The sequence below is a fragment of the Ceratotherium simum genome, chromosome 13 (assembly GCF_057802395.1).
Source record: "Ceratotherium simum simum isolate JZ-2026a chromosome 13, ASM5780239v1, whole genome shotgun sequence".
Classification (NCBI taxonomy): domain Eukaryota; kingdom Metazoa; phylum Chordata; class Mammalia; order Perissodactyla; family Rhinocerotidae; genus Ceratotherium; species Ceratotherium simum.
Genome location: NC_141912.1, coordinates 45371417 through 45395939, shown reverse-complemented (window position 1 = coordinate 45395939; position 24523 = coordinate 45371417). Strand labels below are relative to the sequence as shown.

General features: G+C 38.9%; 1 protein-coding gene across 7 annotated transcripts in view; it reads left to right on the top strand.

Moving 5' to 3' along the window:
- SUPT3H (SPT3 homolog, SAGA and STAGA complex component) overlaps positions 1 to 24523 on the top strand; it is a 549045-nt gene that overhangs the window by 244713 nt on the left and 279809 nt on the right. For all 7 annotated transcript variants that reach the window (XM_087438676.1, XM_087438675.1, XM_087438677.1 and 4 more), the window contains exon 3: positions 24122 to 24206. In XM_087438676.1, coding sequence (XP_087294802.1) covers positions 24122 to 24206 — 85 coding nt within the window. The remainder of the gene's footprint in view (positions 1 to 24121; positions 24207 to 24523) is intronic.

The window sequence follows — 24523 nt, the reverse complement described above, 5'->3', positions numbered from 1 at the left end:
TTATGCTGCTATTCACTAGAGTTTGAATATGGGGATATTTGCTTCTTAGGAATTTAGGATATATGAGAAAAATTGCCCAATAACTTATTGGAAGAAATTCATATAGATATTATGCTATTTTTGTAACTTCCTCAGATGCATATTTTCATGCCTTGTGCTCTGATAATTCTAGATGAGCTTTCCTAGATGAGTCTTTGGTTTTTACAAAGTTTTCTGATTTATTTTTTCTCTTTCTCTTAAAACCTGTTTCTTTCACACATCAAAAATTAATAAATACTCATTTTAATATTTCATATTGCCTCCCATCCCCTATCTCACACTTCCCATTTTCTGATTCTGTTCTGTTTTCTTTCCCCAAGTCATCTTTTACACATACAAATCATTTATTTAGTAATTTATACGTATATTATTTGTTAGTTCCTTTCCTCACTGGAACACAAACTCCACTCATTTGTTATCTGTTTTGTTCGTTGATGTATCCGAAGCAACTAGAACAGTGCGTGACACATACTAGGCACTCAGTAAATATTTGTTGATTAATTATACCTATAGGTGATTTAAGTATTTACTTTTTCAAAGTTCTACTGTCTCTTAACTTTTATTTTCCTTTAAACAAATATATTTATTAATATATCTGTATTTTTTCACATAGGTATTATTAATTTTACATCATGAATGATAATTTTACAATCTTGTTTTTCTATATATCTTCAGATACTTATTTCATGGAGTATCATAAAATTCTAAAAATATTCTCAAAGTTCTTTTAAATTATATATGAATGTATACTGTAGTAAAGGGGGTGGGGAAATGGATATTGAAAAATCAAGCAAGCAATAAAAATGATCACTGCTAGAAAAACTATCGTCGTGGTGTTTATTTGATATTTTAATTTACTTATCACTTTTGCTTTCTCAGAGCCATTGTTAATTGAATTTATTTGTTCCTTTGAAAAACAGGTAGATAAAATCATAAGTTATGATGGTTAGAGGTATTAAAAATTGAAGAGTAAGGATAATTTGCATGTGTTTATGACTGTCTGATTGCCTTAAATGACTGCTCATGGTCAAACTTCTGCACTTTTTTTTTTTCCCTCTTTGGGCAGTGGGTAAATCAGTCTCAACAAATATTGGGTAAGAATGACATAAACAGTATGATGTCTGTGTTTGCATGTGCTGTCTAGTGCCAGGTTAGCTGACGAGAGTGTTAGGGCTCTAGCCTGCTATTCACTCTAATTCCAGTTAGGAGAAATTCCTGGGTATTATAGTAATACCTAGCCTATAAAAGTATAATCAAATAAGTGGTTTGAAGAGAAAAAGGAAACTTTCTTTTGGGGACAGAAAGTCACCCAGGGCCTTCTTACACCAAGCAGTAGTCACACAGTGTCCATTCCAAAGTAATGTCAATTACCTGAGGTAGAAAAACGTCCAAAAAACCAGAAGTAATAAACAAAAAAAAAGTAACTAGCTCCCAAGACCACAGCAATTACTTAACCACAGCATCCAGAATAATTTAACCACATGAGAGTTTGTAGCCAGTGGTAAGTACTGAAGGCAACGCAGCATCCAAGAAGACACACACATGGCGGTAAAGAAGCATCTCTTTGTCCTTCCTTTTATGTTTGGTTCCTGGATGCTTCATGAGCAGATCTGCTTGTGAGCCTTGTTCTTCAGGACTGGCCTAGCAGGCTCTCTCTCACAGATTCTTACCAAACTTACCCCCTTGGCTTCTTTTTCAGAATCTCTTTCTTTTCTCCAGCTGTATTGAGGTATAATGGACAAATAAAATTGTTAGATATTTAAAGTGTACAGTGTAATGACTTGATCTACATATACATTGTGAAAGGATCTCTTTAATTAAAGAATCACTTTAATTAAAACTTATTCAGTCCTTGGACTCTGTTGTTAAACAGGGTTTGAAAATTTGAAAACAAGTATTTTAGATTCAAAAGTCAACCCTGTTAAATATACTTTAAAAGAATAATATAAAATCCTGTGATAATATCTCCAAGTAAAAAACACTTTAGCCTTTTTGTTGTTGTTGTTCATTTCTTTAAGGGGCAGTAGAATGTTTCTTGGAAACTTTTCCACATATAGGACCAGGAGTAAGTTGTAGCATTATTGCTCTTCCTCTAATTGTTTTTCATTCTGTGTTACCCAATTTAAAATTTTCTTTTTTCTTAATTTCATGATTGTTACCAAATTTACTCAATTAGTAAGATTTAATTTTCTTACAGGAGTTTTCTTATAAAAGTGATTTTCTTAAAATATAATTTTCTTATAATTCTTGAAGACAGAAGTTTTTAGGATTTAAGGATTATAGCTGCTTTCATAGGCCAAAATCAAATATCTGAAAACGGATCTTTAAAATCATCTAATCCATCCCCTCCTTCATTGTTGAGGAACTGAAGTACCCAGAAAAGTTGCTTGCCCAAGGTTAGAGTACTACTCCGTGGCAGAGTGGGAACTAGAACCTGGTCCTCTAGCTTCCGGTCTAATTTCTTTTCATCACAACTGACTTCCCCTTCTTTGTAGCTGATGGCCAGGATATAGTGGGCCTTTTGGCTGCATTATTGTAGTCTTAGTTGGATGCTGACCATATAAACTGTATCTGTTTTTCTGGGCTCACATCTCTGGCCCCTCATTCAGCTGGGGGCTGTGTCTTCTCTTGAGTGGAGGCAGTGACTACACTGAGACTCAGCTGGGTAGCTACTCCTCATCCACTGACTTCATGAACTTCATCCTCAACTTCACAGCATGGAAAAGCAGTATCTCCAAATGGAGGGATAAATTCTCTATGTGCTATTTGTTTCTCTATTTTGGGACCCTAGAACTCAAATAATGAGGTGATTGTTTGAAAGTAAATTGTTATCAGAGGTTCGGGGATTCGATCGGAGACGTAAAAGACACTTTCCACTCCAAACAAATGGGCTGAAGGTATATTTTATTATATAGAGGATAGTAAAGGTGACAGTCTGCAAACAGATCAAATAGGTCAAATATTAAGAGGAAAAAACATCAGCCCGACTGGAAAGGGAAAACACCCACATCGGCTGAAGAGAAATGACACAAATCAACCGGAAAGAGAAACACCAGGTTAACCGAAAAGAGAACACATCAAATCAATTACTTCACATCAAATCAGTTACTCACAACATCCACGCCCCACTGCCGGGAGAGCCCTGTCAATCGACGCGGCTGGGCAAGGATCACACGTCCTGGGCAAGGTGTCCCTTCCACAGGTGGAACTCTCACTGGATCTCAGTCTCCAGCAGTTTTTATACCATCAGTAATTTTCAGAGTAAGCAATTACAGAGTTTGCAGAGCAAGCATTTAGTGTTCCCATGCACAAATGGTTATCAGTGGCGTACGTGCACTGAGCCCCCTGGCTAACGTCCCAGCCCAGTAGTTGCGTACGTGCATTGTTCTCTTTGGTTATCGTCCCAGCCCGGCACAGATGGCCAGTCCATCCCGTGCTACGACGCTCCAAGAGCCTTGAAATGTTACAACTTGCAACTCCCTCCGTGAGAGAAGGGCCAGTTCCCACCACGCAGAAAGCAGCCTTGTATTTCTTTTTTGTGCTGGTGGCTGTAGGTCAATGGAGCGGCCAAACATGGCTGTACTCATGTCAAGACATATTCGGCCGTGGCCGTCTCCATTAACCATAAGACACCATACGCACAGACAATGAACTTCGTACGCAAGTACATAAGGCACATCCAAGAATCCAAAATCCAATGACTACAATAATTATAAAACTATCTCGCAATAAAGGACCCAAACCCCAAGGTAACCAATCAAACAACCCCTTAGAATATGAAATGTTATTAACTTGATCTTGCAAATCATGTACAGCATCAAAGGTAACATTAGATAAGATAACACTTAGGCCTAACAAATTAGCTTGCAGAAGTCCAGACCAGCCCCCATCACAGAGGGTAGCAGAAGGCAGGGTAATAGAGAAATTATAACCAGTTCTCCGTGACTGGTCAGATATAGGCTTATACTGAGAGATTGCTTGATGTTTCTGAGACCAAATTTCTTGGCCATTCATAGTCCAGGTTATAGGTCCCACTGGTGTAGAGCAGTTGGTCCAGCAGTGCAGGGTCAAAGGTTGTCCTACGGAGACACTAGTTGGCATGTAGGTCTGCAGCAGACATGGAAGTGCAGCACAGCATAGCAAACACAGCAGGAATATCTATTCACGCAAAGAAACAGAATTTTTAGGAACATGATATAATTGTTCATTTCCTGGATACATTACTATGAGCGTTGCAGTGGGCCCTTGGGCCACTACTTCTGCGGCACGTGGAGCCGCATTGGGTGGATGTGTCACCCACACCTTTGCTCCAGGTTTCCATCCATCTGTAGACCCAAATCCTTGCATTCCTCTTTTAGTTAATTCACTTGGAGGTTGTCCTTGTGACACATTTGGAGTCAGGAGGGGAAGCACCAATAATTGTCCCACTCGTTCCCTCAGACTCTACAGTTAGTACTGTGTCACTACCATTATATAATATAAATTTTATTTCTCCTTGATAATCTGGATCAATAACTCCTCCTAGTACATCAATACCTTTTGCTGCCAGTCCAGAGCGTCCTTTTAACAAACCAAAGGTATTTTTGGGAAATTGTACCCCTATCCCAGTAGGGACTATAGACTGCCTCTTAGGGGGCAATTGAATAGAATGAACAGTAGATAAATCCAATCCAGCCGCTTCGGCCGTGGCACGAAAAGGCGGTTTAGCAGACTGAGTCAGGGGCCAATAGGTTAAGGTCATAAGCTCATGGGTGGCGGCTGCCACTTCTGTAATCTTTGCTGGTAACAACCTTGACAGAGGAGTCTCATTAGGGCCTAGTGGCCTGTTATTTAACACATTTAGAGCAGTACTTAGATGGTTGTGCCACCCCTTTAATGAGCCATGACCAAGTTTCTTCAATTGTTGTTTAAGCAATCCATTCATTCGTTCTATGAGGCCTGCAGCTTGGGGGTAATAAGGTATATGATAAATCCATTCTATATAATTTTCCTTGGTATAGGTTTGAATCAACTTACCTGTAAAGTGGGAACCGTTGTCACTCTGAATTTGCCTTGGTGTTCCATAATATAACTTGATTATATCTAATAATTTTATGGCACTCTGTTGGGTGGCCACTTTAGCTGGTATAGCCAATAAATAACCAGAATATGTATCAACAGCAGTGCAGGCATAAGTATATCCACAAGAATTTGGCAATGGTCCAATAAAATCTATTTGCCAGGTATGGGCGGGAAATAATCCCTTTTGGATATGACCTTGGTAGGGGTGTGGAACTCCCCGTTTATTTAACTGTTGGCATAACTGACATTGTTGTACTGCAGTGGCAATATCATCATGGGTGACAAGGATTCCCCTTTGTTGTGCCCACCTGTATGAAGCTTGTTCTCCCAAGTGTCCACTCTTTTCGTGGACCCATTGTGCTAAGCCTGGGTTGTGCGTTGCACGAATCTGCACCAGCTGATTAGCATGAGAATTATGCTTTCGTTCTGCAGAAATTAAAGAACTGTGAGCATCAACATGAAATACAGTAACAATTGTATTTTGACACCATAACCATATGTCTTCCCATAATTTCTTTCCCCATATTTCTTTATCATTAATTTTCCAATCATGTTTTTTCCATTGTGGCATCCACGTTTGCCAAACCTTGTGCCACTGCCCACGAATCAGTATATATATGACATTGTTGCCCCTGTTCTTGTTGAAGTGCCTGATACACTGCATAGAGTTCAGCATATTGGCTACTCATATTATCTCCGGTGGTGACAATTGTTTGTTGGGTGGATGGGTTATAGGCAACTGCTTTCCATTTCCGTGAGCTTGATATCATTTTGGCAGAACCATCTGTAAACCACGTATGGTTTTGTTGTTCTTCAGTCAATTGATCATATGAGACACCCCATTTAACAGGAGATTCTGTTATATCAGTCTTAGGTGACACAGTTGGTTCACTGCTATATTGAGACACTTGTTCATGCAATAGAGGCGGCCCCTTTGGGCCAGGTTGGGCCGGTCTTGAATATACCATTTCCATTTGATAATATTAAATTCTTGTGCTTGTCCAATTTTATGAGTAACAGGCGTGCTATGAATCCATTGCATGATGGGTATTTGGGGTCGCATAATTACCTCATGTCCCAGGGTAAGGCTTTCTGAGTCTATTAGAGCCCAGTAGCAGGCTAACAACTGTTTTTCAAAAGGACTATATCTTTCACTGGAACAGGGAAGCTTGCGACTCCAAAATCCCAGAGGATAACGTCGGGCACCTTGTTTTTGCCATAGACTCCAGCTGGCATACTGATCAATGACATCTACCTGTAACTCAATGGGTCCCGGTTTAATTGGCCATAGATCTAAAGCAGTCTGAATAGCATGCTTGGCTGCTTCAAAAGCTTCTTTTTGTTCCATTCCCCATTCAAATTCATATTTTTTCCTGGTAACTTTATATAAAGGTGCAAGGAGCCGACTTAAATGTGGAATATGTGCCCTCCAAAATCCAAATAATCCAATAAATTTTTGTGCTTCCTTTTTGTTACGAGGTGCTGCAAAATCTAATATCTTTTGTCTAGCTTTAGGTAAAATTTCTTGTTTTCCATTATTCCAAAGTACTCCCAAAAATTTAACATTTGAACTCGGGCCCTGAATTTTAGCTGGATTAGTTTTCCATCCATCCTCCTCAAGTATGTCCATTACTTTTTCTAACTGTTGTTGTACCTTTTCTTCTTCATTTCCTTGGATCATAATATCATCTATATAATGTACTATTTGGACATCATCAGAAGCAGGTACCTTTGCCAAGGTTTCAGCAACCTGTCGATGGCAGATAGTGGGACTATGCACATATCCCTGAGGAAGTCTAGTAAAGGTATATTGTTGTCCCAGCCACGTGAAAGCAAACTGTTCTTGGACACTTTTAGGTATAGGTATGGTGAAAAAGGCATTAGCCAAGTCTATGACTGCATACCAAGTGCCTGGATAACATTGCACTTTTTCTATAAGAGTAATCAAATCAGGGACGGCCGCTTGAATAGCCGGAGTCACTTTGTTTAGTTCTCTGTAATCTACAGTCATTCTCCATGTCCCATCACCTTTTTTAACAGGCCAGATAGGATTACTCCAGGCTGTAGTTACTCTGTGAAGGACTTTTACAGCCAAATAATCTTCTATGGTCTCAGATATTTCTTGCTGTCCTCCAGGGATGCGATACTGTCTTTGATTGATCACTTGCGTGGCAGGTGGAATTTCTACTTCATGATGCAAACATCCCACAATTACAGCATTAATATGAAAAGACAAAGCTCTAATAGCAAATTGGTATTGTCCATCAGCCAAATTTAATGTCAATCCTTTTAGAATATCAATCCCAATTATATATTCTGGTATTGGTACAATCATAACTAGATATGTGCGCCGGGGTAGTTGCCCAATTTGCATAGAAAGATTAGTGGTAACTGCCTGGATTTCTTTTCCTCCCAATCCAGTTATCAGAATTGATGTACCTTGAAACTTAGTTGGATTCCCATAAATAAGGGTGGCCTCTGCCCCTGTATCCACAAGTGCCTTCACACTAGTTGTAGATCCATTCTTCCAAAATATTTTAATTGGTACATGTGGTCTAATATCTTTTCTTATAGTGGCACTAATCGATACAGAGGTTTGGCCTTCCCCTCAATCACATAAGTCAGCAAGAAGAGGATCCAAGGGAGGAGGTGGTGCACTAGGTGCAGTAGGCACTGGGTTGGAAGCATTCTCTATACTGTCCCTTCTGTTCACTTGTTTTACATTCAGCCCTTTTTCTTTATATAGTTTCCATAATTCTCTAGTGTCAACTCCATCAATCTGGTCTTTAGGTACTCCTGCCTGAAGTAGGGCCAAAAACATATCACCTCGAGTTATTTTATCTTTTTTAAAGAATGTTTCTCTTTTTTCTCTTCTTGGAGAGTTTTCAGTTGTCTGCCAGTCTCCCAAGTCTGCTAGCTGCATAATCTTATCTGCAAGTGTTGATATAGGGCTTTCAGTTTCATTCATGAGAAGGGTTGTAATTATTTGTTTGTATGCCGGAGGTGCAGTTTTTATCAACCTGTTTCGCACCTGGACACTTAAAGTCATTTCATTTAAAGCTTCACCACACCCCAGAAACACAGCCCGCTTCATGGTTTCTTCTCTCATCTTTTGAACACAATCTTTTAAAGTATACCAGGGTCTATTAGTGTCTGGCCACATATCATCCGTGGGGTATTTATCTTGAGCTCCTTTTACTGCAAGAGCCAATAAAGTCGTACCATCAGTGTCTTGTCCACGATCATTTGGGGGGTGAGCATTCATGCTCCAATCTCTGAAAGCTCCCGTATTACTGGATCATTGGACAAAATTACAAATTTAAAAGCATCTCCTGCATCCAGATTAATTCCTGTAGCGCCCATATCATATAGGCGAACAACCCAGGTTATGATGGCTTCTCCAGCCTTTTGTGTAGCCGGGCTAAAATGTCAGAAATTTCTTGCTGGTTAAAATCCTCAATCACATCTTTCCTTACAGGATGATTACCATCCATTTCCATCCGCCGACGGCGAAGAGGACGATGCCTCTGTGCGTTTGGGCGGTTTTTCCTCTTCCTCATAATCAGTTTCAGAATCATCATCCCAGATATCACCATCCCATGTGTCCGGGTCCCACTTAGGACCGGCCGATGCTATGGCCATATGAACTTTTCGTTCATTTACCTTTCCTCTCCTCTTTCTATATTTATATTTGGCAACTCTTACAGCAGCCTTTTCTGCTATAGCTTGGTAGTTACGAGCCTGATCTCCCAGTGCATGATATTGACATTGAATCATAGCCAAGCGAGACTGCAAATCTGAATTCTCTTTTTCCAAGAGTGCCTTCTCTTTCTGTATCTTATCCCTATCTTCTATAGCCCGACGATAAGCAGTCAACAAACACCAACCTCGCCGTGCCAAAAGAAACATCATCTTTCTTTTTCCTTTCCACCGTCTGCAAAGCTTTGGTCACATCCAACGGTTCAAATTGTCGCAGACGAGCATCCCAAGCTTCACATAACCCTGACCTCTGAGCCCACTCCCCAGCCAGAGTGCAAAGGAGGGTCCTCCCATCCTGGAATTTCTTCCACCTTGGCTTCAGTTACCTTTCGTTTGAATAGGAAAGGCATCTCCTTAATCGAATCCTGCTCACAGCGCCAATTATGTTATCAGAGGTTCGGGATTCGATCGGAGGCGTAAAGACACTTTCCACTCCAAACAAATGGGCTGAAGGTATATTTTATTATATAGAGGATAGTAAAGGTGACAGTCTGCAAACAGATCAAATAGGTCAAATATTAAGAGGAAAAAACATCAGCCCGACTGGAAAGGGAAAACACCCACATCGGCTGAAGAGAAATGACACAAATCAACCGGAAAGAGAAACACCAGGTTAACCGAAAAGAGAACACATCAAATCAATTACTTCACATCAAATCAGTTACTCACAACATCCACGCCCCACTGCCGGGAGAGCCCTGTCAATCGACGCGGCTGGGCAAGGATCACACGTCCTGGGCAAGGTGTCCCTTCCACAGGTGGAACTCTCACTGGATCTCAGTCTCCAGCAGTTTTTATACCATCAGTAATTTTCAGAGTAAGCAATTACAGAGTTTGCAGAGCAAGCATTTAGTGTTCCCATGCACAAATGGTTATCAGTGGCGTACGTGCACTGAGCCCCCTGGCTAACGTCCCAGCCCAGTAGTTGCGTACGTGCATTGTTCTCTTTGGTTATCGTCCCAGCCCGGCACAGATGGCCAGTCCATCCCGTGCTACGACGCTCCAAGAGCCTTGAAATGTTACAACTTGCAACTCCCTCCGTGAGAGAAGGGCCAGTTCCCACCACGCAGAAAGCAGCCTTGTATTTCTTTTTTGTGCTGGTGGCTGTAGGTCAATGGAGCGGCCAAACATGGCTGTACTCATGTCAAGACATAAATATACAAGTTTTATTCATTATTCATTTATTCCATTGTCTTTTTTTTGAAAAAAGTAATTCATGACCCATTAGTATTAATTAAGCTGATTTATTTTTCATTTATTCGAAAAATCCCTTAGCCCCAAGCAAACTGGAAGTGTTGGTAATGCTAATAAAAATATATATATTTTAATCAGAGCAAAATAGTTTTCTCATGTCAATAAATAAAATAATACTTATTTGAAAAATACCATTTGTTTCATTTTTACCTCCATTGAAATCTCTTTTGTGTTTGTTTTATACTATGCTTTTGTACTAGTATGATATATATTTGTATAACTTAAAAAGAGATAAATATATACATATTATATGTGCTTGCTCAAAAAATGTGTTTTTCTTAACAGTTAAAGACATTAAAAGAATTTGGAGTTGATTGCCTTTCACAGCTGGGGATAAGTGGATGTAAGGAGCGTGGGTCTATGGAAGCATCATCATATATGTATATATATTTACATAGGATCTGGAGGTTAGCAAAAGATTTTGGTACATGAATATGCTTTAGAATTTACAGAGACATTAAAAGTTATCGCTGGGGCTGGCCCCGTGGCTTAGCGGTTAAGTGCGCATGCTCCGCTACTGGCGGCCCGGGTTCGGATCCCGAGCGCGCACCGACGCACCGCTTCTCCCGCCATGCTGAGGCCACGTCCCACATACAGCAACTAGAAGGATGTGCAGCTATGACATACAGCTATCTACTGGGGCTTTGGGGGGAAAAAAAAAAAAAGAAGGAGGATTGGCAATAGATGTTGGCTCAGAGCCGGTCTTCCTCAGCAAAAAGAGGAGGATTAGCACGGATGTTAGCTCAGGGCTGATCTTCCTCACACACACAAAAAGTAAATAAAAAGTTATCACTATACTTTGGAAGCATGTCGGCATAGAGTACTAACCAAAGATGTCAAATAGGGGCTCAACATAGAGTAAGATGGCAAATATCCGTCACCTGATGTTAGAAACTACTGAAGTAGAATTTTGTTGTTTCTTGAGACCACGTAGTGACTACAGTAATATTCAGGGTATATTTTTAAAAATTTGTTTTCTTGTTTCAGAAATGCCTCGGTTTTTTTTTCTGTTTTATTCTGCACTTTCTATTAATAAATGTTTTTACTTTAATAGATGTCTATTTAAAGGATATCCCTCAATTTTAGGCTGTGTTGAGCATACACATAACACATAAAAATACTGAAAGGCTTAGTTGTAAGTTCTGCAGGCTTTTTGGAACAGTATCCCATGGTTTTGTTCTGCATACATCCTCCTATATCTAAGTATATGTGTACAGAACAAGGAGTGTAACTTCACCTCATGAGTAGTCATGCTTATTTCATACTTCCATTATGCACTTGACAAGGGAATTGCAGAGTTAGCTGCCCTAGTGCTCACTGAGACATTTGATCCTGGGATTGAATAAAACTAAACTTGTTTGGGTGAGAAGGTAGGGTATAAGTGGCTCTGCCACTGCCATTATTAAGAGGAGCCCGGCAGGATTGCTCTGGACTTACTGCTTGTTGTGACCATAGTTATCACAGTTCCAGTCCTTCCTAAAATAGAGGTTTGTGTGTTATAGCAATGAAGCTACTGCAGGAGGCCAGGAGAGGGACAGCCTTTTCAGGAAAGTTTCCTGAAAGACCTTTAGTGGAGGCTCGTCTAGCAGTACTGGTGTGGTTACAGGCACCTAGGCAGTAGGTGAAGGCATTGAGTATCAGACTCTATTGGTTAGGACTAGACCCAGGACAAGTCACTCAAGGCATCAGTTAGTGGTAAGATAGGTCTTTAACAGAAAAAAAACTAAAAAATTTGTATAAATATCAATTACTTGGATTTTGTCTTTAAGTGACTTAAAAATATTATATACATTGCAAAGCAGAAAGGAAGTGACTGTGGCTAGGTATAGTGGTTTTCATTTCTATTTTCCAAAAACCACTAGGACAATGTGTAGCTTTCTGTGTGTGGGGAAAAAATTGGCAGAAATAATGTGAGAAAAACTGTGGGATTAAAGCTCAAGTAGTACAACCCTGAAAATTAAAATAATATACTCATCAAATTCCATCACTAGTTATATGTCTTTAGCTGGTTTTAGATACTTGACGTGTTTATGCTAATGAAGACTGTTCAGTGGGAAAGTTTTAACTTTCTCATAAAAGCTTGAGGTAAAACTTGATAATTATTTGTACGTTTTATTAATATAAGAAGTATTTTTAAAATATTCTTTTTACTAGAGGTGTGAATTGAATTCATTGTTTTGAGTCAATTATTTCACTTTGATAACTTTGTACTTTTTCTATAGTGAGATTTGAGGTAACTTAATGGAAGGGAAACTGTTCAGGCAATCCAAAGAATTAAATACTGAATATATCAGTAAACATAGAAGATTTTTGCCATTGTGGAGTTTACTCTCTAATGTGGGCTTTTTATTCTCTTTTGGTTCTGTTTGTTTGTTTGTCCTTGCACCAGTAACACACTATCTTAATTACTACAGCTTTATATAAGTCTTATAGGAAATAGCCTCCCACCTTGTACTTCAAAAGTGTCTTGACTATTCTTGGCTCTCTCATATACAGTTTAGAACCAATTTATGTTTCTTTTTTAATTGCATTTTCTGCCTTTGTGTGTTTTTTTCTCCGGGTTTATTCAGATATAATTGACATATAATGTGTAAATTTAAGGGGTACAACATGTTGATGTGGTACATTTATTTATTGCAAAATGATTACCACTATAGCTTCAGCTAACACCTCCATCACATCATATAATTACTATTTCTTTACGATTTACTCTTAGCAACTTTCAAGTTATAATACAATATTATTAATTTTAATCACCATGCTATACATTACATCCCCAGAACTTATTCATCTTATAACTACAAGTTTGTACCCTTTAAGCAACATTTCCCCATTTCCCCCACCCCAGTACTGCTAGCCACCACTCTGCTCTGTTTCTATGCCTTCGTTCTGTCTTTGTGTTTATGATAGTTGTAGATTGATCTTATAGTTGAAAAACTTCCTAACTTCTTTAATTAATAGAAATAATTTATATCACAGTTATTTTTGGTTTTCTGTGTAGATACTCAGATTATATGTGAATAAGACCAGTTTTTTCTTTTCCAATGCTTGTCTGGTTTAAACCTTTTCTTGCCTTAATATTCTGGCTATAATCTTACGTATTCTATTAACTAATAGTGGTGATAGTGGGAATCCTTATATTGGTCTGAACTTCAAAAGGTATGAATGCTTACGAGTATGTTGTTTCCTATAAGGTTTTTGGTAGATTCCCTTTATCAGATTAAAGAAAATCCCTTTTAATCCTATTTTGCCAAAATCTTTGTCATGAGTTCTTGTTGAGTGGTTTTCCTGTATCTCTCGAGATGATGATATGGTTTTTCTCTTTTCATATTTTAAGTAGTTAATTATATTAATAGATTTATGTTCTGTTCTTGCCTTCCTGAGTGTTATATTAGGGTTCTCCAGAGAAACAGAACCAATAGGATGAGTGTGTGTGCATATAAAAGAGATTTACTATAAGAAATTGGCTCACACAATTATGGAAGCTGAGAAGTCCTAAGATCTGCGCTTGGCAAGCTAGAGACCCAGGAGTGCCAATGGTAGGGTTCCAGTCCAAGTCCAAATACCTGAGGAGCAGGAGAGCTGGTGATGTAAGTTCATTCTAGTCTGAGTCCAAAAGCCTGAGATCCGGAAGAGCCCGTGGTCTAAGTTCTTTTACCAGTATGAAAGCCGGAGACTTCCAGGGTTCCAGTCCAAGGTGGTGACACAGAAGGCTTCTGAGCTTACCTCCTCCCATGAACACACTGAATCTACAGCTATACACAGAAAAATTCCCTCTGAACAAAATCTGGAAACTAGCTGAGCGACTCCTACACATTGGGCAGATGACAGAAAAAAGCGACTTTGACATGAGTAGAAAAGACTGAGACACGCTCTTGCCGTAAACACCACCTGGCACAGTGACATAGAGTAAGGAAGGAGCTCCCAACTCCCGGCTTCTCTCTGAAGAGCAAAGGGTTGGACTCAATATTCAGTGCCGCAGATTTTAAGACTTCCACCTGAGGGATAGGCTCCCAAAACATCTAACTCTGAAAGCCACTGGAGCTTCATCCCCTAGACCCACAAGACTATAGCAAAGAAAGAGACATTTCTTAACAGGTTTGCAAGGACTTGCCCTGGCTGTCTCCCCACAGCTCAGTTCAGAGGTAGCAGACAGAAATGCCTATCTTCTAGTCTTTCCTTGAAAGAGGCCTATTTACATATCTTAAAAGCTGCAGCTTGCAACCAAGCCTATAGGGTCAACTAATATTTGACAACGGGGCTGAGAATACTCAATGGAGAAAGACAGTCTCTTCAATAAATGGTGCTGGGAAAATTGGATATCCGTATGTAAAGGAATGAAACTTGCCACCTGTCTTACACCACTCACAAAATTAACTTGAAATGGATTAAAGACTTAAATATAAGACCTGAAACCATGAAACTCTTAGATGAAAACATAGGAAAACAAAGCTCCTTGACATAGGTCTTAATGATGTTTTGGATATGACACCTAAAGCACAAGCAATGGCAACAACAAAAAATAAACAAGTGGGACTACATCAAACTAAAAATCTTCTACACAGCAAAAGAAACCATCAACAAAGTGAAAAGACAACCTAAGGAATGGGAAAAAATATTTGCAAATCATATATCTGATAAGGGGTTAATATCCAAAATGTATAAAGAATTCATACAACTCAATAGCAAGAAAACAAATAATCCAACTAAAAAATAGGCAAAGGACCTGAATAGACATTTTCCAAAGAAGATATACAAATGACCAGCAGGTACATCAAGAGATACTCAATATCTTTAGTCATTCAGGAAATGCAAATCAAAACCACAATGATATGTCCCCTCATGCCTCTTAGAATGGCCATCATCAAAAAGATAAGAAATAACAAGTGTTGGCGAGGATTTGGAGAAAAGGGAACCCTTGTGCGCTGTTGGTGGGAATGCAAATTGGTACAGCCACTATGGAAAACAGTATGGAGGTCCCTCAAGAAATTAAAAATAGAACTATCATATGATCCAGCAATTCCACTTCTGGGAATATATCCAAAGGAAACAAAAACACTGACTTGAAAAGATATCTGCATCCTCATGTTCATTGCAGCATTATTTACAATAGCCAAGACATGGAAACAACCTAAGTGTTTATAGATGGATGAATGGATAATGGAATATTATTCAGCCATAAAAAATGAGGAAATCCTACCATTTGCCACAACATGGGTGGACCTTGAAGCCATTATGCTAAGTGAAATAAGTCAGACAAAGATAGACAAATACTGTATGATCTCACTTATATTTGGAATTTAAAAAACAAACAAAACCCTACCAAACTCATAAAAAAAGAGATCAGATTTATGGTTACCAGAGGCAGATGATCAGGAGAAAGGGAATTGGAGGAAGGTGGTCAAAAGGTACAAACTTCCAGTTATAAGGTAAATAAGTACAGTTGTCCCCCCTTATCTGTGCTTTCACTTTCTGCTGTTTCAGTTACCCATGGTCTGAAAATATTAAATGGAGAATTCCAGAAATAAACAATTTATAAGTTTTAAATTTCACGGCATTCTGAGTAGCATGATGACATCTCATGCTGTCCTGTTTTATCTCGCCAGGACATGAATCATCCCTTTGTTCAGTGGATCCACACTGTATACACTACCCACTCGTTAGTCACTTAGTAGCCATCTTGGTTATCAGATTGACTGTTGTAATATCACAGTGCTGGTGTTCATGTGATGCTGGTAATTCGGATATGCCAAAGAGAAGCTGTAAAATGCTTCCTTTAAGTGAAAAGGTGAAAGTTCTCAACTTAATAAGAAAAGAAAAAAAAATCATATGCTGAGGTTGCTGAGATATATGGTAACTTTTATTACAGTGTTTTGTTATAATTGTTCTATTTCATTAGTAGTTATTGTTGTTAATCTCTTACTATGCCTGATTTTTAAATTAAACCTTATCATAGGTATATATGTATAGTTTATAGGTTCAGTACTATCTGCGGTTTCAGGCATCCACTGGGAGTCTTGGAATGTATCCCTCAAGGGTAAGGGAGGACTACTGTACTAGCTATGTAATATACAACGTGATGACTATAGTTAACCCTGCTGTGTGATAAATAGGAAAGTTGTTTAGAGAGTAGATCCTAAAAGTTCACATCACATGGAGAAGATGTTTTTCTCTTTCATTATATCTGTATGAGGTGAATGTTAACCTGCTGTGGTAATCATTTCACAGTATATGTAAATCAAACCATCATACTGTACACCTTAAACTTATACAGTGATGTACGTCAATTATTTCTCAGTAAAACTGGGGTGCAAATGCAGCCTGAAGGTCAGGCTCCTAATTTAGCAACATCTTCAAGATCTCCCTCTGTCCCACTTCAGGTTGCCAGTATCTTAATGAAAGGAGTTTATGCACACAACTGGTGATCCAGCTTTTGCGACTGCTGTCCAGAGGACCCACCCTTTGATCCCCTGGCTCTGGTGGCCAGCAGTGCTTATGTTCCTGGGTCCCATGGGACTGTAGCAAACAAACAGTTTTTACTTGGCTGTCCTCTCAGGCTTTAGCTTAGAGGCAGCAGTGGGAGATGGCCATCTCCCATTCTTTCCCTGAAAGAGGCCTATTTACATGTCTTAAAACCTACAGGTTCAGGGTTGGGTTTCTAATTTGTCACATATCTAGGAGCTGACCGTGAACCTCCCCAAAGACTGGGGATGCCTGTGGACACCATCTCTGCGTTCTCCCTCTGGCCGGCTCCAGGTCACCATTGTCTCCCTGGAACGAGTTTGTGCACACATCTGGTGACCCAGCTTTTGTATCTGCTACCCAAGGGACACGCCCCTTGATCACCTGGCCAACAGTGCTTGATTTCCAGATCCCACAGGACTGTAGCAAACAAACAAACACTTCTCAACCAGCTGCTCCCCCAGAGCTCAGCACAGAGGGAACAGAGAGAAATATCCATCTCCCAGTTTTTCCCTGAAAGTGGCTTATTTGCATACTTTAAAAGATACTGCATAAGGATCCAGCTTCCAATAAACCTATGTCTAGTTGCTGACTGAGATCCTCTTCTTTGGGACACTGACAGGTCTTGGCACATTCTCAACTATTGGGAGCCTCTAAGAACAAACAAGGCAGCTTGGCCAATCACAAAGTTTTAAGAGACAACCAAGAGTTAGGGCTGAACGATAAGGTTCATCTTCTACACAAGACCACTCCATCAAGACAGGGAGAGGTGGCTGTTTTATCTAATGCACAGAAATCAACACAGAGAGTCAAGGAAAATCAGGAAACAAAAGAATATCGTCCAAACAAAAGAACAATATAAAATTCAAGAAACTGAGATAAGTGATTCACCTGATAAAGAGTTCAAAATAACAGTCATAAAGATGCTTACCGAGGCCAGGAGAACAACACATGAACAAAATGAGAATTTTAACAGAGAGAAAATATAAAAAAGTACCAGACAGAAGTCACAGAACTAAAGAATACAATATCTGAACTGGAAAATTCAATAGAGGGGTTCAACAGCAGACTGGATGAAGTGAAAGAAAGGGTCAGCGAGGGCCGGCCCTGTGGCTTAGCAGTTAAGTGCGCGCGCTCCGCTACTGGCGGCCCGGGTTCGGATCCCGGGCGTGCACCGACACACCGCTTCTCCAGCCATGCTGAGGCTGCGTCCCACGTACAGCAACTAGAAGGATGTGCAACTACGACATACAACTATCTACTGGGGCTTTGGGGGAAAAACAGGAGGAGGATTGGCAATAGATGTTAGCTCAGAGCCGGTCTTCCTCAACAAAAAGAGGAGGATTAGCATGGATGTTAGCTCAGGGCTGATCTTCCTCACAAAAAAAAAAATAAAAGGGTCAGCAAACTTGCAGAAAGTCTGCGTAATTAATTCAATCAGAGAGGAAAAAAAGGAACGAGTGAAAAAGAGTGTAGATAGCTTAAGGGACTTATGGGACATCATCAAGCCAACAAATATTTGCACTATAAAGGTCCCAGATGGAGAAGAGAGAGACAAAGGGGTTAGAAATCTTATTTGAGGAAATAATGGCTGGGAACTTCCCTAACCTGGAGAAAGAAACAGATATCTAGATCCAGGACACCCATAGAGTTCCAAACAAGATGAATCCAAAGAGACCCACACTGAGACACATTATAATTAAATTGTCAAAGGTTCAAGACAAGGAGAGAATCTTAAAAGCATCCAGCGAAGAACAACTTATGTACAAGAGAACCCTCATAAAGTTAACAGCAGATTTTTCAGCAGAAACTGCAAGCCAGAAGGGAGTGGCATGATATATTCTAAGTGCTGAAGAAAAAATCCGGCAACCAAGAGTAGTTGACCCAGCAAAGTTGTCCTTTGGAATTGAAGGAGAGAGAAAGAGTTTTCCAGACAAGCCAAAAGCTGAAGGAGTTCATAACCACTAGATCAGCCTTATAAGAAAGGTGAAAGGGACTTCTTCAAACTGAAATGAAAGGATGCTCATTAGTAACAGGAAAACATATGCAAGTACAAAACCCACTGGTTAAATTCAGAATACTCAGAATGTTTTAATGGTGGTGAGTAAATCACTTATACATCTAGTATGAAGGTCAAAAAACAAAAGCAATAAAAAAATTACAATTATTTGTAAGATACACAAGGTAAAAAGATGTACATTATAAAATTAAAAACATAAAACATGGCAGGGAGGAGGGTAAAAATACAATATGAAAGCCTGAGAAGCCATTCAGCTGATAGTGTAAGTCCCAGCCCAAGGTTAAAGCCAATAGAAGACGGATGTCCCAACTTGAGGATAGGCAGAGAGTGAATTCTTCCTTACTCTGCCTCTTGATTTATTCAGGCCTTCAAGAGATTGGATGAGGCCCACCCACTCAGGAGAGGGCAGTCTTCCTTACTAAATCTGCCAATTCAGATGTTAATCTCATTCAGAAATACCTTCCCAGACATATCCAAGTTAATGTTTAACGAAATATTTGGGCACCCCAAGGCCTAGTCAAGTTGAGACATAAAATTAACCATACCCCATGTTGACATGGCTCCCATATGCATCTCCTTAAACTATACTTAATCTCCAAATAAAGATGATAACAGGGTCATAATTTTGCCTAACATGATGCAATTATCCAACATACAGCTGAAAATGCACTAACACCTTCCCTGGAAGATGAGGTTAAGTCCTTGAGTGACGTTTGTACTTCTCCTTGATATCCCTAACTTAAATATTATGATGTAAAATTATTAATACTTAATTAAATATTATGATATAAATCCTATACATCTTATATGATAAGGGAATAAGAGAGGGAAGGAGAAAAAGATATTTGCCTAACACACACACACACACACACACACACACACACAAACACAAACACATAGGCATAAGGAAATACTCATGACAATTACAATCTTTGTTTTTGTAACTGGTTATGTGGTCATAGCTGCTATTAATAACTACGTTTTTCTATTACCCGTTCTGTATTCACTTTGCCTTCAGCAAGCACCGCAGCTGGTTGTGGTTCTTTACCTGGTTCTTCACCCAAACCTTCATTCCTGAAGAATCTGGGCCATTAGTGGTCCTTCTTGGATTGGGTTATCGTAGTTTTCTATTGACCTGAATCACACGTATTGGTCATACTAAGAGAAGCCCTAAGGGATCTCCTGTTTTCCAGACATACTCTTCCTTACCTCCTCTGTGGAGTACCAGTCCAGTTTTCACTTGGTAGTCAGGATCACTCACCCTAGCCAGCACAGTAACTTCCTCTTTGCTTGTTGATTCAGAAGCATGAGGAATCCAAAGTGACCAAGCAGCAATGTTAAGTTCCATTTCAGTGGAATAATTGTGTCAATGGAATAAATGTGAAAGCATTCTTCCCTCTTGAATTAAGACCTCTAGGCCAACAGATCATAAGATCCTGGGAACAGAAAGCGAAACTTCTGCAAGTGGGTCTTTAGGGGTAATAATGAGTGGTGCCACTCCCATTCCACCTTTTTATTTGTGAACCCATGAATCTTATCTGGGGGGGAAACAGCACCATATACTGGATGCTGATTCATAGGATATATAATGTTCTAGAGAACTTTGCCCCAGCTCTACAAGGTATTGTCACCTAGCTGGCACTGTAATTGAGTCTTTGAAAGGCCATTCCATCATTCTATCAAACTAGCTACTTCATGATGGTGGGGAACATGTTAAGACCAGTGAATTCCATGAGCATGGGCCAAGTGCATCTCTTCTTTTGCTGTGAAGTGAGTTTCTTGATCAGAAACAATGCTGTGTGGAGTAACATGACAGTGGATAAGCATTCTGTAAGTCCATAGATGGTAGTTTTGGCAGAAGCATGGCGTGCAGGGATGGCAAATCCATATCCAGAGTAAGTATCTCTTCCAGTAAGAACAGTATACTTTCACGATAGTAGTTGTCTAACGTAATCAACCCGTTACTAGGTAGCTGGCTGATCACCCTGGGGAATGGTGCCATATCAGGGAGCCATTGTTAATCTCTGCTGCTGATAGGTAGTTACTCACCTGTGGCCATAACAATGTTGGCTTTGGTGACTGGAAGTCCATGTTGTTGAGCCCTGCATATCCTCCATCCCTCCCACCACGGCCCCTTTGTTCATGAACCCATTGGGCGATGACAGTGTGATTGGGGAAAAAAGCTGATGGTATCCACTTGATTAAAATCCTTCTTTGCCAGGTCACCCATGAGCATTCACATGGGACGCAAGTATCTTCATGTTTTTTTGCCCGTTCAGAGAGATCTGTCCACTTACCTCTTCCCCGGATTTCCTTCTCAATTTTCCAATCATGTTCCTTTCATATCCTGTGCCATTCAACGAACTATTCGCCATAGCCTGTGAATCAGTATATAATTGCACACCTGACCATTTCTTATTTCAAATAAAGTCAACCATTAGGTGCACTGCTAAAATTTCAGCCCACTGGGAGGATTTGCTTTCACCACTGTCTTTCAGGGATGTTCCAGAAGGGGACTGTAGAAATGCAGCTATTCACTTTTGGGTAGTGCCTGCATATCATGCAGAACCATATGTAAACCAGACTTGAGTCTTCTCTTCTTCTAACTGATCATAGAGAGCTCCCCATAAGGCCATCGGTGCAGGGTAGGAGAGAGAGTGAATTCTGTTTTACTCTACGTTTTGTACTCTTCAGGCCTTTTGTTTTATTTATGTTTTTTTATGTTTGTGTACATGAGTAAAATTTATCTGTAATTTTCCTTTCTTTTACAGTCCTTTTCTCGTTTTGATACCAAGGTTAGACTAGCCTAAATAAATGAGTTAAGGATTGTCTCTCTTTTTCATTCTCTGTAAGAGTGGTGTAAAATTAGAATAACCTGTTCTTTGTATGTTTGGTAGAACATTACAGATGAGGTAAGCTTGTTTTATTTTATTTTATCTCCTGCTGATTCAATTTCTTTAAAATTTATAGACCTATTCAGGTTTTTTGTTTCTTTGGGTCAGTTTTGGGCATTTCTATTTTTCTAGAAATTGATCCATTTCAACACAGTATCAACATTTTTGGCATAACATTATCATGATATTCTCTTATTATTCATGCTGCACTGTGGGTAATTTCCTCAGATCTGCTATCCTGAACACTAATTATCTTATTAGCTGAATCTAGTCTGCTTTTAAATTAGTTTTTTTCATCCATTTTTATAATTGTGGTAAAATATACATAACTGAAATTTACCATTTTAGCTATTTTTAAGTGTACAATTCTCTGGCATTAACAGTGTCGTTAACTGCACATTTACAGTGTTGTGCAACCATCATCACTTTCCATATTCCTGAAGTTTTCATCATCCCAGACAGAAACTCTACACATTAAGCAAAAACTCTTCAATCCCCTGATGAAGGGGGTTCTACTTTCTGTCTCTCTGAATTTACTCATTCCAGATACCTCATATAGGTATCCCACATCATACAATATTTGTCCTTTGTATCTGGCTTATTTTACTTAGCATAGTATTTTCAAAGTTCATTCATGTGGTATGTATGTATCAGATATGTATCCGAACTTGTATCAGAAGAACATGTATCAGAACTTTTTTCCTTTTTATGGCTGGATAATATTTCATTGTATGTATATACACACACCACATTTTGTTTATCCATTCTGTTGACGGACACTTTGGTTGTTTCTACCTTTTGGCAATTATGAATAATGTAGCTATGAACATTGTTGTACAAGTCTGTCTGAATCCCTGTTTTCAGTTATTTTTGGTATATACCTAGGAGTGGACTTGCTGGGTCATATGCTAATCATATGTTTAACATTTTCAGGAACCACCCAATTGTTTTCCACAGTGGCTGCACCATTTTGCATTCCAAGCGGCAAAGTACATTTCTAGTTTCTCCACATGCTAGCCAACGCTTATTATTTTCCATTTTGTTGGTAATAGCCATTCTTGTGGGTGTGAAGTGATATCTCCATGTGGTTTGTGCATTTCCCTAGTGACTAATGATCTTGAGCATCTTTTTAGTTGCTCTTGGCCATTTGTATATCTTCATTGGAGAAACATCTATTCAAGTATATTGCACATTTTTCAGTTGGGTAGTTTGTTGCTGTGTTGTAGGAGTTCTTTATATATTCTGGTTATTTATCTGATAAATGATTTTCAAATTTTTTTTCCATTCTGTGGGTTGTCTTTTAGCTCTCTTAATAGTGTCCTTTGATGTATAAAAGGGTTTAATTTTGATGATATCCAATTTATTTTTCTTTTGCTGCCTGAGCTTTTCATGTCATACTTAAGAAACCATTGCCAAATCAAAGATCATGAACATTTCCCTCTCTGTTTTATTTTAAGAGTTTTATAGTTTTAGCTCTTTAACTTAGGTCTTGGATCTATTTTGAGTTTATTTTTATATATGATGTAAGATAGGAGTCCAGTTTCATTCTTTTGCATGTAGATATCTTGTTTTCCTGCACCAATTGTTGAAAAGACTGTCCTTTCCAAATTGGATGTTCTTGCCACCCTTATCAAAAATCAGTTGACCATATATATAAGGTTTATTTCTAGGCTCTGTATTCTATTCCTTTTGTCTATCTTCACGCCGGTACCACGGTTTTTTCTCTTCCACTCGTAGCCTTGGGTGAGATAGGCAAAGTGCCTTCTGTGGAGTAGGTGTTTTCCTAGTTCACACACCGAAAGTGTCACCATCTTGGTGTTACTTTTTCAACTTCATATTAGGTTCCTTGAACTAACCTCCTACCTTGCTGGAGATCACAGCATTTTTTCCTATACTTTGAATACTGTGCTAGTTGAAATCCAGGCTAAAGGATGCTATGAAGAAGTATATGCCTTCAGAATAAACTTTGATCCAGCACTCTCTTATCTTGTAGAACTGTATTTACTCATCTTGTTTAACTTCTGTTTTGTCTTCTCTACTGCTAGTTAAAGCATGCTTTAAATATAGGTTTTTAATATAGTGTTGTGTATTTGCAAATGTTCTTTACCAGGAAGGGATTCTCCACACATCTAGGCCATCATATGAAAGTTGAGAAGACTTTTAAAATCAATTTTGTAATCCATTCTTGATAATCTGCTTATATATAGTTAGAAATTATAACTTATGGCATTTACCTAAATTTTTCTTAACAACTTTCATTTTAGTTACATTATATGCTTTTATAATTTTCTATATGGCTATTATTATGTTACTGTATTGTAATTTGGGTATGGTAGCATGATTTTTTGGTTGCCAATATTGTGAATTGGTTGTTAATATTTTGCATTTTGAAACAGTAAATGCCCTTAAAAATGAGTACAAATAAAGGGTTAGCATAGATAACACTGCACTTTTCTTTGAAAGTTGCAACTTGTGTAGGAGAGATGTCCATGAAAAACTATACAGCCACTCCGTTATTTGAGAGAACAATTTGTACTTTATTAAATAGATTATTATAATAAATATCTTTCTCTTTTTGCCTTTCTTAGTTTTACAGTCTTTAATATTGGTGTGTTTAATTTTTTTTTTACAGGTTTTCTTTAGGGGATGCTAGGAGGCCTCTTCACGAAACAGCAGTTTTGATAGAAGATGTGGTACACACTCAGTTAATTAATCTGGTAAGAGCATGTTATTTGATACCTCTTCTCTGCATTCTGCTTATATTGGGATTGCAGCCCAGCACTTTTTTTTTAAAGATTATATTTACATTTAGAATTCTTTTTGTCAGCCCTATTGAGGTCTAATTTACATATAACAAAATTTCACCAGTTTAAGTGCATAATTCATTGTTTTGACAACTGAATATTGTCATGTGCCTACCAATACAGTCGTGATATAGAACATTTCTATCATCCAAAAAAGTTCCCTTATGTCCCTTTGTAATCAATTCTTTCACCCAGCCCCTGACCTCTGGCAACATCCATCTGTTTTCTGT